This window comes from Battus philenor, unplaced genomic scaffold (assembly GCF_028537555.1).
Source record: "Battus philenor isolate CCGP_79_NKW_IND1 unplaced genomic scaffold, ilBatPhil1.0.hap1 SCAF_29, whole genome shotgun sequence".
Classification (NCBI taxonomy): Eukaryota; Metazoa; Arthropoda; class Insecta; order Lepidoptera; family Papilionidae; genus Battus; species Battus philenor.
In genome coordinates, this window is record NW_027181692.1 from 687,152 (window position 1) to 703,319 (window position 16,168).

A 16,168-nucleotide genomic window follows, 5' to 3' on the forward strand; every position below is an offset into this window, starting at 1 on the left:
TCGGTGCACCGAGTGGTCGCCATTTTGTTGGTTGATTCGTTTAGTTAAGAAAATCGTTGGATTTTCACGTGTTTTATTTTAATTAAATGTTATATGTGTTCACGCAATAATGTCTAAGAGAAGAATTGAAGTAATGGACCCTTTTATTAAGAGAAAAAGGTTCGTATCCACATGTTCCCGACGTGTTCATGATGCCATGCTTTTTGTTATTTTGCAATAAATTCTCTTTGTTTTTATTATGTACTCTTCATTTTGATATTATATATATATTAATGAATGTTATTGCGGCAACGGTAAAGTGTTTACAAACAGAATTTATATTATCTAAACATAGTTTTTGTTACTTTAATTAAAATTGTCGTTTCAACTCTATCTTCTGTTAATTATTTATTACGCTACTCACATTTGTCTACGTATTTATAACAGCTTTTGTAAATACTTTTAATTGTCAGGAAATAGTTTAAGTTATAATATATTGAAAAAACTATTTGCCGAAATAAATAGAAGTAATTAAGTTATTTAATTTCGTACATATTAGGTAAAAATATGACGTTTTGGCATATATAAACATAACCTAAAATGTTTTTTTTTTCTTAACACGTTAATTAATAATTTATTTAAGATAATGATAAACTTCTTTTCATGTGGTAATTATGGAGAAATGCAAGAGATTCTCTTTTAATTAACTGACTGGTTCCTGCAACAAAACTAAAAACAGAAAGCTTCAACCTAGCTAAACCAATTAGTCCAGAATTTTTCAGTTTACTACTGACGAAGCACATGAAAAACTTGCATTGTGGAGCTCCAAAAAATATAAAAGCCTGATATGTTTATTAAATATTACACTGGTCACTGCCTCAAATTGACAATAACTAAGGTGTCAAAACAACATAAACAGACATTTACCAAGTAAAAGAGTGGTTGAAGCATAAAGCAATGAAATAATTCTTTTGAATAGCCATTGCCAAGCATTGTTGAATAATAAAAACATTAATATAACAATCATATAAATATGTATTTATATGTGTACTTTTGTTAGGTTCAGAATGTTGATTTTAACAAGAAGACCTTTGCAATAAACTCCTATAGTTATCCTTCTAACACATTCCATGTCATGTGGGGTGTATATAACCCCTGCTGTACTTTCCGTTCAGGCCATTTGTAGTTCTCATTGACAAACTAAGGATTTTTTCATTAAAACATGAATTATAGGCTTGAATATAGATAACTTCGCATCACTTATACACATATGCAATGTATACTTAAATTTAGAAACTTTTTCCCGCTTATTATAGCTATAGTATTGAAAAAGTCAAAAGCGTATGTCTTAAAGGAGTTTTTTAATTTTCAAAGTAGGTTGTGTAAGCATTGTGTGGTGTGAATGGTAAATTTTCAAAATTTGTCATGACAAGGATGACATGGTGTATATGACAAGTTTACTATATGTTCAAATTATATATCTCCATTTGTCACATGAAAACCACCATGATATTTATCTGGGGACATATTTATCTCTTATTCAATATAGTAAAATGCTTTATATCAATTGTGCTCTAAAACAGAGTTCCCCAAACTTTTTGTGTCGTGGACCCCTTTGCCATGTTTTTCCGTGTTGAGTAGACCCCCTACTTACCTGATATTGATTTCCTGTAAATTTCTAACTGTAGTGAAGTTTAGTGGTAAAAACTTAAAGTAAAAACACATGTTAATTTATACATTTATTTATTGAATTTAAATTAAAACTACTCAAAATAAAATTTTGTATCTGTTATGTAAAATATACGTAACATTAAATAAACAATTTTTTTTACTTCATAGGTACTTTTATAAATAATGTAAATGTTTTGATATTATAAGATAGTATGATGTAAGTAAATAGGTACTATCAGTGCATGTGTTGAGATCCACTCATACACACATCCCAAATATTTTTTTGCTGACATGGGCCCCTCACAGGTTGTCATAGACCCCTAAGGGTTGATATAGACCACTTCGGGAAACACTGCTCTAAAATGAACTTTTGATTTATTTACAGTAAATTAGAAGTTGATTTTCATAATCAACTTTATGTAAATGGAATTAGTTACTTGAAATAGTGTTGGAATACTAATATATACTATATATATAATAATATTCAAGTATAGACTTGAGTTAAACTCGCCAAAAACAAAATAAATATGCGGTTTAGGGGTAAAATTCTTTACCTTGGTGCTAGTCTAAAGACTTATGGTAAGGTACTAGGGATACTTGATAGGATAATAATTGTTCAGCTGAGAGGTTTCATTCACCTGTCTTCCTTAGGAGCTGGTGATGTGTCTAAAACTTTATTTTGATATTAGGCACACCTATATTCATTTTATTGTAAGATGTATTAGTCATAATAAAAGAGGCAATTAGTGTTTCGGTGAACATTATTTGTGATACACTGCTGTATCTAAATGGTTAGCATTTTTTTTAATGGTTTCTGTTATTGGGTGACTTTTATTCTCGCTTATTTCGTTCTAGGAGAAGGAAATTAAAAATTTTAATTAAATATTTCACATCCTTCTCTTTATTTCTATACTCCTCTTTCAGTCTTAAGATCATTCATTTGGTCTTCTAATATACTTCACATGATGTTACACACTCATCCATTTTTAAATTCCCTCATTTTCATCACCTTTCATTCTTCACCTCGCCTCTCAAATAATCAATTTATTTAGTGCTTAAACCATTTTTACTAATTAAATATGTAGATATTGTCACAGTTGTTATCACATTTAATTATATTTATTCTAATGTTTTGCTTACATTTTTATTTTCTTCCCTTTTTATACTGTTTTACAAGCCTCATGTATAGAGGCCTGATATATTATTTTTAGGTTTTATTTTTATCAACTGCCACTTTTGTAACCCACCAGCAATACGTGAGAAAAGTTGCTCTGATTACCTCATCTCCCATTATCAAGGCGATGCTATCTTACCTAATATTGTGCACAGAGGGATTAATCTGCCTCCCTTCTCTGTTAAAGGCATGCTCTCATAACACACTAGACTGCACCTGATGTTAAAAGTTTGCAGAGATATAACATGAAAATATTTGATTTTCTTCAGGGAAGAGAAGGCAGCTGCAGCGGCAAAAGCAGGAAGCGCTGGTGATTCCACATCAGAAACAGTAGCTACGCTGGCAACAGCGATGCCTCCAACCACAACAAGCACTCCAGGAGTCAATCAATACACAGGTGAGGAATGGTCACTGCCTTTTAATATTCATTAATTGTGGTGGTTTATAACGGTAACTAAATATATGTGTTACTCATGGACATGATGGATTGTCTTGTCTTGTCTCTGCGGGCAGGTTTCTGCAACTAACTTAACACCTTGAAAAATCTCAGACTCAGACCTGATTTTGGGACTACATATTATTGTCGTTCTTTTAGCCGTAAAACATTCATTGTTAGTATTGATTGGAATCAGGTATTACCTTGCGGAAGTCCATCCTAAGTAAGAAAAAGATCAATATTTAACCACTTCCGCACATACAGCGGTAGTCGTGCAACAAAGTGCACCGCCCGCCAGCCCGCTGATAAATGCGTATGCGGCAAACAATGCGAATTACACAACTGCCACCGTTAAACCACTCAACACGTGTTTCGCCCCTCCACGAGTGTCAAACACAGAGTAACCATTCATTGCTAGAATACATAAGAATTCCCTTGATTTCCAATTATACCAGGTGGAAATGGCGATCTAACATCTGACAACCTTAACCAGGTTATCTGTTCACCAGTGGAGACACTACTCCAGAGCCTCGTTTCATTATTATTATCACACAAAAGATGATGAATATTATAATCATAAAGCTACTGTGTCCATGTCCAGTAGTGGACATCTTATAGCAGAAATGACTATCAGCTGATGCTATCAACCAAATTTGTTAGATTAGTTCGTCAAGACAATAACAGATGGCGCCACTAGTCTTTTACATCACAATAGTGTTTCATTCTTTATGACTTAGGTAAGCAAATTGTTTTATTTGCAATATTTGATAGTGTAAGTGGTGTTACTTCCACATCAGAAGCCACAGGTGTTTGTGAGGAGTAAAGGATGCATTCCAAGGTGTCTGCTTACAAATTGTATATCACTAATCGTCAACTATCAAGCCAGTTTAGATTGATTTTTAAGTGTTTCTTGGACTTTTTTAGTTATATTAGTATCCCTGATAAATGGAATAACTATGTGGTCATGTATTAATTTATTCTATTATATTTTTATATTTATTCATTTTATATTCCTTATTGTATGCGCTAGGGTACATTTAGTTTCCTAATAATAAACAAAAGAGTATAATGGGCGGTCTTATCACGCGAGGCTGTCTCTTACAGATCACCATAGTAGACAAACATGGTATAGAAAAATTAGAAGTATAACTAATGTGTACAAAACATGTGTGTGTATATACATATATAGATATATCTATATATATATATATATACACACACATGTATATATATATATATATATAACATATACACTCACATTAAATAAGTTATAATAAATAGTATAGTATAATAAATATTACAAATATAAAGTGATAATAAATAAAGACATAAAACTGATTTGAATCGCACTTGCCTGAGAAAGAAAGAAGCAAAGGAAGAAAAAGCGATAAATTAACAGATAAATAATCACAGCTCTAGTCTTAACCATTTTCTTTAATATTATACTATATTTATTGCAAGCATTAATTACAGTAGTGTAATTATTCAAATTTCATTATTCAGAGACTTTAAAAAATATTAAAAGCTAGATTTTGGAACTCTATTTCTAAGGTAGATCAATTTCTCTGGAGTTAATTTGAGCCAGAACTCTGGTGAGTAGAGATTCCCCAGGAGTTCTAAGTTAGAACTGACTCTATCATCAAATTGAGTTGTGTTTCTCAGACAGGACATTGGATGTATACACTATCTTCCAGATGTTATTCCAGATTTTACCTCTTTGTTAGCTTACAAATTAATCTGCAATGAGCGGTCTGCTTTTTTAAAATGTATTTTGAATAGTGCCCATACAAAAAATATTTGTATAGACTATATACCAGAAAATACCTACATTCTTCTCTATAATACACTGTATAATGGGTAATTGTTATTAAAGTTTTTTTTTTAATCAACTCCTTGGCTGCAATGTATTGCCAGTCTATGGTGCGAACTTTGCTTTATTTTAACTGCAGTATAGTAGTTTAATTTGTAAAACAAACATGTACCTTGTTTCAGGTCTGCCCCATTCGCAGCGTTACCATGAACTGCTTCGTCGACGTCTTGGACTCCCTGTGTGGGAGTATAAAAACGACTTCATGAGGTTACTAAACACACACCAATGCATTGTGTTAGTCGGAGAAACCGGTTCAGGCAAGACCACACAGATACCACAGTGGTCGGTTGAATTTGCATCTGTGACTGCTGGGAAGTCAACAGGCGTGGCTTGTACTCAACCAAGAAGAGTAGCAGCTATGTCTGTAGCGCAGAGAGTAGCAGAAGAAATGGACGTTGCTTTGGGACAGCAAGTAGGGTACAGCATCCGTTTCGAAGATTGCTCTGGACCACAGACAGTATTAAAGTACATGACAGACGGTATGTTGTTAAGAGAAGCAATGTCAGACCCCATGCTTGAACAATACAGGGTGATTCTTCTCGATGAAGCCCATGAAAGGACTTTGGCAACGGACATACTCATGGGAGTTTTAAAGGAAGTTATAAAACAGCGGACTGATTTAAAGCTAGTTATCATGTCTGCTACGTTAGACGCTGGGAAGTTCCAACAGTACTTTGACAACGCTCCATTAATGAATGTACCAGGTCGGACACACCCTGTAGAGATCTTCTACACACCACAGCCCGAGCGAGATTATCTAGAAGCTGCCATAAGGACTGTGATTCAAATCCATTTGTGTGAGGAAATAGCGGGGGATATTCTACTGTTTTTGACTGGACAAGAGGAGATAGAAGATGCATGTAAACGGATAAAGAGAGAAATTGACAATCTGGGTCCAGAAGCAGGAGAATTGAAATGTATTCCGCTATACTCTACACTGCCACCTAATTTACAGCAAAGGATCTTTGAACCTGCACCACCTAATCGTCCAAACGGTGCTATAGGAAGGAAGGTGGTCGTGTCCACCAACATAGCGGAGACTTCTCTAACTATAGACGGTGTAGTGTTTGTGATTGATCCAGGATTCGCAAAGCAAAAGGTTTACAATCCTCGTATAAGAGTTGAGTCATTACTGGTGTCTCCGATAAGTAAAGCATCGGCTCAGCAAAGGGCTGGTCGTGCTGGGCGTACGAGGCCTGGGAAGTGTTTCCGGCTCTACACGGAGAAGGCATACAAGAATGAGATGCAGGATAATACATATCCGGAGATTCTGAGGTGATTGGATGAAATGGTTTTGTATAAAATACTTTTTATTTCTCTAACACAAAATGCTATCAGTTACTGACCCTATAATATTTACTTAAAATTTATACAAACATGTATCATTATCGTACATATTTATTGGTATATATTGCTCGTCTTAAATGGCAGTGTGCACCTCATTCATGCATCAATGGCTGTTGGGAGTGGCAACCATTGGGCCATAAACAAGACGTTGGTAGGCCACCCAGTTGGTGAACCAATGACATAGTTAAGATTGTGGGAATTTTGTTGGATGTAGGTAGTAAAAGGTCTGTTATCATGACAATATTTGGGAGAGGTGATGTAATTAGGCAAAACAAAAACGTGAAATAGGAAGTGTGGATGGAACACGATGTGCTATTGTAGTGTGGGTGAATGCTATATTTTGAATGTATGCTGATTGATAGAAATTGTGCAGGATGAGAGAGTGAGAGAAAGGTGAAGGTGTATGTCTCTGTACCGAAAATAATATGAGGGAAAGAGTGTTAAACAAAAATCTTTGAAGCAGGCCTATCTTGCAATGGGTTTTTTTATGTTTCCGGAAACTAATTTATTTCATTATTCATATCATATATCATAGTTGATTTTGTTCATTATTCTTTTCTGGCTAGTTGCTACGCTTCTTTGTTCTTTGCTTCTCTTTCTTCATCTGACTTCTTTATTTTGCTGCTATATACATTTTGCATAGTACAACTTGTGGGTGAGTGAATCCGCATAGGTCTGCATGTAGGTACTGTGTGAGATAGCACTAGGGATTTATGGTTGACGTCCCATTCTTTGATTGGGCGATCTCAATAAATGTGTGATGCTTCGAAACATGTCCTGATTTGAAGTGGAAATTCAGACAGGTTATATTTATATAGTGTATCTATACACTATGCCTCAAAGACATAAGCAATGGTTGTTATCTTGGTTAGCATATACATAGCTCGAATAAATTCAGCAAATGTTGTAACACAGTGTGCATCCTTGTCTAATACCCTGCCCGCATTGCGTTGCAGATCAAACTTAGGATCTGTAGTTTTGCAGTTGAAAAAGCTGGGCATCGATGATCTCGTCCACTTTGACTTCATGGATCCTCCAGCGCCTGAGACCCTGATGAGGGCACTGGAGCTACTCAACTACCTTGCTGCTCTGGGTAAGTCCAAAACTCATGCGGAACTTGGTTTGTTGTCTTATTTACATGGTTGATATTATAATGTACGAGTACATCAGACTGCAGGGAGTTTGGCCAGGTCTTTAAATCACCATTCCAAGCCAAAGGTAGCTTCCTGTATAATGTTAAAATGAATGAAACCAGCTCATCAATGAAGGCACCATTGATGAGCTGGTTTCCGCCAACAAATGACATTGCATCAGGATAGGCTTCAGTTTACCAACTACTGCACCTGGAGATAGAAATCTTAATGAGCCATGGTATTTTTAACAAACATCTGTTTACTTTAAGTGTTACGGATAATTCTCTGCAAGATGAGCCAGGAAGACGATGAGACTGTTTTTGGAGATAGCACCACATAGGGTTACCACACTATCACTGAGGTGCCTCCCGAAGATCGCTGGAGATATCAAGAAGTGTGTCCTGGAAATTCACAACGTTGGGTTGGCATGAGCGAGGCTAAAAGCGAGAGAAGACAAGAAGTGTTGGATTATTATTATTATTAGTGTACCAACTCCTCAAGAAATCATAGCAGACACTTGATGTCTTTAGCAATCTGAGGAAGGTATCCCAGTGCTTTCACTGGCTGGCCATATATGATGTTCCTCCATAGACAGACAGTCCGTAGTATCTAAAGCAGTGTTTCCCAACATGGGGCCAACTTGGACTCGACGAAAGTTTAAATCTTTCACTTTGGTATAAAATATATATGTTACTATATATTGTATAGGTAGGGCGAAAGAATTTTAGAAAGGCTTAGGGAAGCATGGCATATAAAAGTTTCAAAAATACAGATCTAAACAAAATATTGAATGGAATCAGGCGTTACCTTGCGGAAGTCCATTCTAAGTAAGAAAAGGACCAATGTTTAGCCACTTCCGCACATGTAGTGGTAGTCGTGCAACAAAGTGCACCGCCCGCCAGCCCTCTGATAAATGCGTATGCGGCAAACAATGCGAATTACACAACTGCCACCGTTAAACCACAGAGTGACTGTGTTTGGCACTAATCGGTGTAACATAACTCCTAAAGATGCCCCATGGAGGGGTGAAACACGTGTTGAGTGGTTTAACGGTGGCAGTTGTGTAATTCGCATTGTTTGCCGCATATTGGCCCTTTTCTTACTAAAGCTAATAGTTTATTAAGATGACCACATAGGCCAAGGATTATGTATCTTGTTACTCAAAGGTTAAGTTTACCATATGTTTGGATGATCAAATCTGAGAAGAACAGATGTAAAGACAGCAGTTATACATATTTTTACTTATTAATAGGAGGTCTTATATATTTAATAAACATGGAAATAGGCTGGAAGCGAACCCATAATTCCCAAGGTGTGATATCTTGAAGTAATTTACAGTGTAGAACATTAGCATGGAAACATTCTTCAACACTCAGGATGGATAGGATCCCATTGTGAAAGCGTACACATTGCATTGATATGTTAACTCAACGAAGTCTAGCACTGTACCATAATTTGTAGTTAAAGAATAAATGAATATGTACCAGACGACGATGGCAACCTGACGGACCTGGGCGCTGTGATGGCCGAGTTCCCCCTCGACCCTCAGCTCGCCAAGATGCTGATCGCGAGCTGCAACCACAACTGCTCCAACGAGATCCTGTCCATCACCGCTATGCTGTCAGGTATGATTATCATTTCCAATACACACCCATTACAAGACAAGGTCTCCCCTTAACATGACTTCCCAACCTTGACCTTGTTTCTGGTCCTCCTAGTGGGCAGCAAACCCACGCGTCGCCCCGGCCACTGCCACTTTGAACCATCAATTCTCCGAGTTACTTTAGTCCAACTTCTAGTTACTTTGGTAACATTGGTTCTTCTGCGAAACTTACTTCTGATTCTATGAGTCAGCGAAGCTCCAAGCAGAGCTTTCTAAATTGCTCTCTGTAATCTGGAGCTTTATAGTTCCCATCAATCTACCAAGGTATGGCATCAAACACCAAATATAATAGTGGCCATATGTCTCCTTACCATACTGCTTCCAGCATACACCAAGACCTGGAACAGATTATTTTTACCAGCGATATATCTTGATCAATTTGACCTGGGATCATTCAATAAATAGTCCAAGGTAGCTTCTGAAAAATATCATCATTATAACAATGACATGTCTACCACATGTATACCAAGTCGAATCGACCTTCCCTATAGCATTCTCCTCAGCTCAGAAGAGACTGAAATGTTAACACGTTGAGCGCTGCATTGATTATTAGGTGATCAGGGCAGACCCGTCACAAACAAGCTGTAAGACCAGTGTTTTTTCCAGATAAGATTTTATTAAAATGGATTTGTTTCCTTTGGACTAACCACACCCGTCCACTTATGGACATATGGCTTCCAGATAAACTTTCAATAGAACCAGTTGGAAGTGGTTCGCTTTTAACATCTTCCAATGACTTTAATAAATTTGTCTGTCCAAGTCTGGGGTTGTTTGTGGTCTCCACCCCATAACCTTGGGTTTCCAAATGGAATAAGGATTTTCACAGACTATACAAATTAATTTCCAGTGCCCCAATGCTTTGTGCGACCGAACGAGGCGCGTAAAGCGGCCGACGAGGCGAAGATGCGATTCGCGCATATCGACGGTGACCACCTCACGCTGCTCAACGTCTACCACGCCTTCAAACAGAGTGAGTTATCATCTGATATATAGACCGGGAGATATATACATGTACTAGCTGATCCCGCAAACGTTGTTTTGCAAAAAAAATATTTTTTTATTTTCAATTTAAAAATAAGGGTTGATCGTAAAGGGGTGAAGATTTAGGGTTGTATGTATTTTTGTATGTTGTATCATAAAAAAATAAAAACAAAAAATTTCGTCAAAAAATAAAAAAAAGTTTTTAAGGGTGAACAACTCTTATCACTTAGGGAATTGAAAAATAGATAGTAGCCGATTCTCAGACCTACTAAATACGCATATAAAATTTGGTAAAAATCGGTCAAGCCGTTTCAGAGGAGTTCGAGTTCGAACACCGTGACACGAGAATTTTATATATTAGATTTACCACTTAGTGCGAACAGCGAAGATATGGAACAATAACCAGCTTCACTTTCAATCTTGAAGAACTTGCAAAGAGACTATCAGGTTTTTTTCATGTCAAAATCAATATGTTACTAATGGGGGCCATTTTTATGTCTTATACAATCTTTAATGCAATAACAAGTTAGTAAGTGCATTTGTGTGACTAACTGTGCCTATGACTTTGCCTATTTGAAATTAAAAAAAAAATTGTTAAGCACCCTAAGTTATTTCTAACTACATCAGCTTCTTGCCAGTATAAGTGAATCTTTTTAGGGGTTAGTTGGTACAAACAGACAAGCGGACAATAAAAAAAAAATTAGTTTTGGTATACACCAATACCTCACTTTGCGTCGTGGTTACGTTCCAAAAAAAGACGAAAGAAATTGAAACTCCGCAAAGTGAATTAAGATTTTCTATAGCAAACCATGTAAAGATCGAAGATAGGTTTCAGGGTCACGGAAATACTACTTTTTAAAAAGAAAATTGAACAAAGTAAACATTTAAAAAACAAAAATAATATTACTCTGCTAATAAATAAATTGGAATAATATTTACTTTTTTTGTAACCAGAAACAACACGTTAAAATTTATATAAATTTATTATTCTCTCTTAAAAAAAGCACAACACACTACGTAATTGAAACTGAACACTTAAAATTAGCTAAACAAAGTGAAATTAAAACTGTATTCAAATTTTAATTATTCCATTGTAATTACAGATATGGAAGATCCCCACTGGTGCTACGATAACTTCATCAACTACAGGTCCTTGAAGTCTGGTGACAATGTTCGTCAGCAACTTAGTCGGATTATGGACAGGTAATGTTTTGATTATATCCTAGTACGAACTATACCAGATATTACCTGATCTTAGAGTTACTTAATCTTTAACTGTGGACGCGCGGTCTCACAGACCGCTTGCAGTTTGTAATTTTTGTGTTTACCCCTTTCCCCTTGCTCCCCGCGATTAATGCTCCCAGTAGCTTTAGTTATAGCGCCGATACGTATATTGAGGTGATAGGTTGTGTCGGCGGACACAAATTAGGTGAGTTATTTTACTTTATACTTTAACCGCGGTCTGTCGGACCGCACGTCCACGTTTCCTGCGTAAATAATATAAATGGTGATTTCGTTTAATTTGATTGTTTTATGGTTTTTTTATTCAAAATGTCAATGAATATTGAACGAGAAGATGGTCTATGCTCATTTTATATCGCATTCTTGACTTGTGCGGTATAAATGCTCATGTACGAGTACTACACCATGAGCATCAGAGCAAAAAAATAAAAAGAGGAGTATTCCTAAAAAAATAGCATGATCTTTAGTGATGATCTTTCGCATATGCAAAAATGAGCAATAGAACCAAATATACCAAACGAATTGAAAATGTCAATGAAGCGAGTTATAGGGGCAGATATGCTCCAAGATGAACCCCCTAGCCAGGAGAGTGATTCATTAAAACAAAAAACATGTCGTCTTTGTCCAACAAAACTAAAGAGAAAGTCCAATTACACTTGTATAAGTTGTAGGCAGGTCATATGTTTACAGTGTTCCAAACCCTTGTGCAAGGACTGCCAATAATTTTAAACAATTGGACCAATGTCAAAAATTTTGTATTTTAATTTGAGAAGACTTTTATTCGTTTTTATATTAGGTTAAACCTTAGATTTTTAGTTTTAATTATTATTTTTTCTAAAAAGTTTAATTCGTTCGAGTTTTTCGTCCTACAATTGATCTCTAGTAAATGTATGGCAAAAAGTGCCTTTAATTGTTGGTATGCTTTATTTTATTTACTAATAAAGAAAGATTGATTAAAAGCCTCGAAATTATTTAATTTTAATATACCTAAAAAACAATAAGTACAATAGTGTACAAATAAAATTAATATTTACGTAATATTTGGACTTGAGAACATAGCGGTCCGAGAGACCGCGCGTCCATGGTAGTGTGACAAAAAAATGACGTCCATAGTTAAAGGTTAAGTAACATTGATTATTCTGCGAATCTTATTTATGCGAATTGTACAATCAACTGATAGATAGTACACCAATACCTCGCTTCGCGTCGTTTCGTTTTGCGTTTTTTTCGTAGTTGCGTCGCTGCTTAATTAGTACTCATTTTCACTGTGCGTCGTTAGATTTTAGAGGTTGCTTTGTTTTGGGTTCTTTAAATATTCTTTTTTATATAAAAGATGGCAGCACTTTTGTTTCTAATCGCACCATGCCATCAAAACATAGGGTTTCCCTTTCTAACTAAAAATCAACGCAATTTTAATTACAGTTTTATTTTCACTTTGTTTTGCTAATTTTAAGAGTTCAGTTTCAATTACGTAGTATGTTGTGCTTTTTTTAAAAGAGAATAATAAATTTATACAAATTTTTATGTGTTGTTTCTGATTACAAAAAATGTAAATATTATTCCAATTTATTTATTCACAGAGTTATATTATTTTCCGTTTTTAAATGTTTACTTTGTTCAATTTTCTTTTTAAAAAGTTGTATTTTCTTGACCCTGGAACCTATCTTCGATCTTTACATGGTTTGCTATAGAAAATCTTAATTCACTTTGTGGCGTTTCAATTTGCGTCGTGTTTTTTTGGAACGTAACCACGACGCAAAGTGAGGTATTGGTGTACATGAAATATGTACTCGTTGTACCCCAAGAAATAGGAATCCCCTTAAAATTCACTATGACCAGTTTTGCAGTGCCCATATTCGTGAACATGACTATGTCGTTCTACCTAGTGAAGGACCTGCCTATACTGAGTACTGGCTTTTGTAAATGCCACTCGAGAACCTTGAGCCATAACGACCATTGGTTGCTGCAACTTCAGACAAGCAATCATTTAAAATAGATTAGCATATATGTAAGAAAAGGACTAATATACAGCTACTTCCGCTATGTAGCAGTAGTCTCACCAGCCCGCTTATAAATGATAACACTCGGTGTTTGGCACTAATCGGTGTAAAATTACTCCTCAGTATGCCCCGTGGAAGGGTGAAACACGTGTCGAGTGATTTAACAGTGGTTGTGTAATTCGCATTGTTAGCTGCATGCGCATTTATAAGCGGGCTAGCGGGTGGTGCACTTCATTGCACAACTACTGCTACATAGCGGATGTAGCTATATATTAGTGCATTTCTTACTTAGTATGGACTTCCGCAAAGTAACGCCTGAATCTATTAGATATTAACATATATTTCAACCCACGCAGCAGGTACATACTGTACGTGGTCGCCACTCTCCCTTAACTAAGAATATGTTTCTAAAGTATTTGATTGTATTCACAGTCAACTATAGTAGCAAAGTGTCTGTTGTCTGTCGCACTACAGGGTGTTGCAACTTGCAGGTTTAACTTGAAGCGAACAAGCACAGAGTTCACCAGCAAAGATTACTACATCAACATACGGAAGGCTCTCGTCAATGGATTCTTTATGCAGGTATGATATAACACAAACATTCTATATATATATATGTTTGTCTCGTTCAGGGCACTCCTCGGAAGGAGATACCTTATCCTTCACCATCTGTCACCAAGTTTTGATATGTCCTGGTATTTCAGTACCATATATATGTATATATATGAAACAATTCTGTCAACATATTGTCGTGATTAGTTTGAAGATATAAAGCAAGATATAAAACATTGATTGTGTACCCGATTTTACATTTATGCAAGGGCGAGTGTTAATGTGTATATACACATCTCTCTTTTTATCTTTTCTTCTCTCTCTAGCTCGAATTCCTTATTTTTTTATTCTAATTCTGATAATGTCTTATAGAAATTTTTTATGCCCCCCTTTTTGTGGGAGTTTCTGATCTCTACATTCACATAAAAGGAACTTCCCCATCCTAATATCTCTTTCTCTATCTTCTTTCGCACATCGCATCTGTTCCTTTCTTCCTTTGCCCTAATCTTTGCAACTTAATACAGTGGAGGAAAACCGTAAAAAAATGCAGCCTCCCCTATGTGCGGACTTCCTGTTCACCCATATATTAACATAGCAAGGACTCTTTCTTCCCTATATCTTTTTCTTTATCTTCTTTCGTACGTGGCCTCTCTTATTTTGTCTCAAACTTTGCAATTTAATACTTTTTAATTAGGAGAAATCATAAAAAGAAATTCTGGAATATCTTTCACCATGATTGTAAAATATGATATAAAACATCATCATGTCCACAGGTAGCGCATTTGGAGCGCACGGGACACTACCTGACGGTGAAGGACAACCAGGTGGTGCAGCTTCACCCCTCCACCTGCCTCGACCACAAACCCGACTGGGTCATCTACAATGAGTTTGTGCTGACCACAAAGAATTACATCCGAACTGTTACTGACATCAAACGTGAGTTTTGCATTACTTGTGGTAGATTGCTTGCCTTGTAGAGGCATTTATATATACAGGGTGTATTAGTAGGTCACAGTTGTTTGATGAGTCCAGATGACGGTTTTAGTCAATAATGAGATACATAGACAAATAAAAATAACTAACATGACCTAAGAGATTGGTGCTTGAGCATCAGACTTGAGAGTAGAGATGGACCATAAAGCAAAATGTGGGATTTCCACTCACAAGGTAGACAGACCTTTCTAAAGTTGAAAGAGATACTTTACAAAACTAATAGAAATAGTATCTAAAAGATTATTTTTATATCAATAACTATTTGCTTTATTATTTTATTTAAAAGAAGAAATGTCAAAGGATTACTTTTCTTTGATTTTCTTTTTTGGCAAGAATTCACGCCCGCAGGGCATAATGGTTCATATGGCGTGAATTCACGCCCGCAGGTCATATTGGTTCTTATGGCAAGATTTCATGCCCTCAGGCAAAATTGGTTCTTCTGGCGTGAATTCACGTCTGCAGTCCATATTGGTTCCTCTGGCGTGAATTCACGCCCGTAGTCTATATCGGTTCTTCTGTCGTGAATTCACGCCCATGGGTCATATTGGTACTTCTGGCGTGAATTCACGCCCGCAGGTCTTATTGGTGGATAATATTGAATGTGCGTTTCCAGCGGAGTGGCTACTCAAGATTGCTCCCCAGTACTACGAGCTGAACAACTTCCCGCAGTGCGAGGCGCGGCGGCAACTGGAACTGCTGCAGGCCAGGCTCGACTCCAAGGCCTACCAGGAGGGCTTCTAGAAGCGCCCACCACGGGACAACTGTGAAGTGACAGTGAATTGTGCGAGTGATAATTTAATACTATACCCGGGTAGTGTACGCTGGATTATTTTCCCCAAGATTGTGAGGACTTTCAGAGGCGTATCCCTCCAGAGGTAAGCACATTCAATACCTCACAGCGAGCGTGTAGTTATTTATGTTACAATCACATTATTTGCATTATATACAGAGGGATATTCATGATATGTAGATTTTTTTTATATTAACTTTTATTTAGCCATCAATAAAATCGGCTTGACGTTGATTTGTGGTACACATTCATCAGTGATGTAACAAAGAAATTGACTGCTTTTAAAGGGATATGTAATGATTTTGTTATTTTTTAATAAATACATAAATAGTTTGTA

At 36.3% G+C, this 16,168-nt stretch overlaps 1 protein-coding gene across 1 annotated transcript; it reads left to right on the forward strand.

Annotated features, from left to right (window-relative positions):
- On the forward strand, positions 1 to 16,168 carry Dhx15 (DEAH-box helicase 15). The gene is made up of 10 exons (XM_068769637.1): positions 1 to 159; positions 3,094 to 3,221; positions 5,253 to 6,405; positions 7,434 to 7,570; positions 9,098 to 9,235; positions 10,121 to 10,243; positions 11,358 to 11,457; positions 13,988 to 14,078; positions 14,822 to 14,984; positions 15,655 to 16,168. Exons 1-10 carry the CDS (start codon positions 110 to 112, stop codon positions 15,780 to 15,782), a joined length of 2,211 nt encoding a protein of 736 aa, XP_068625738.1. The 5' UTR covers positions 1 to 109; the 3' UTR covers positions 15,783 to 16,168.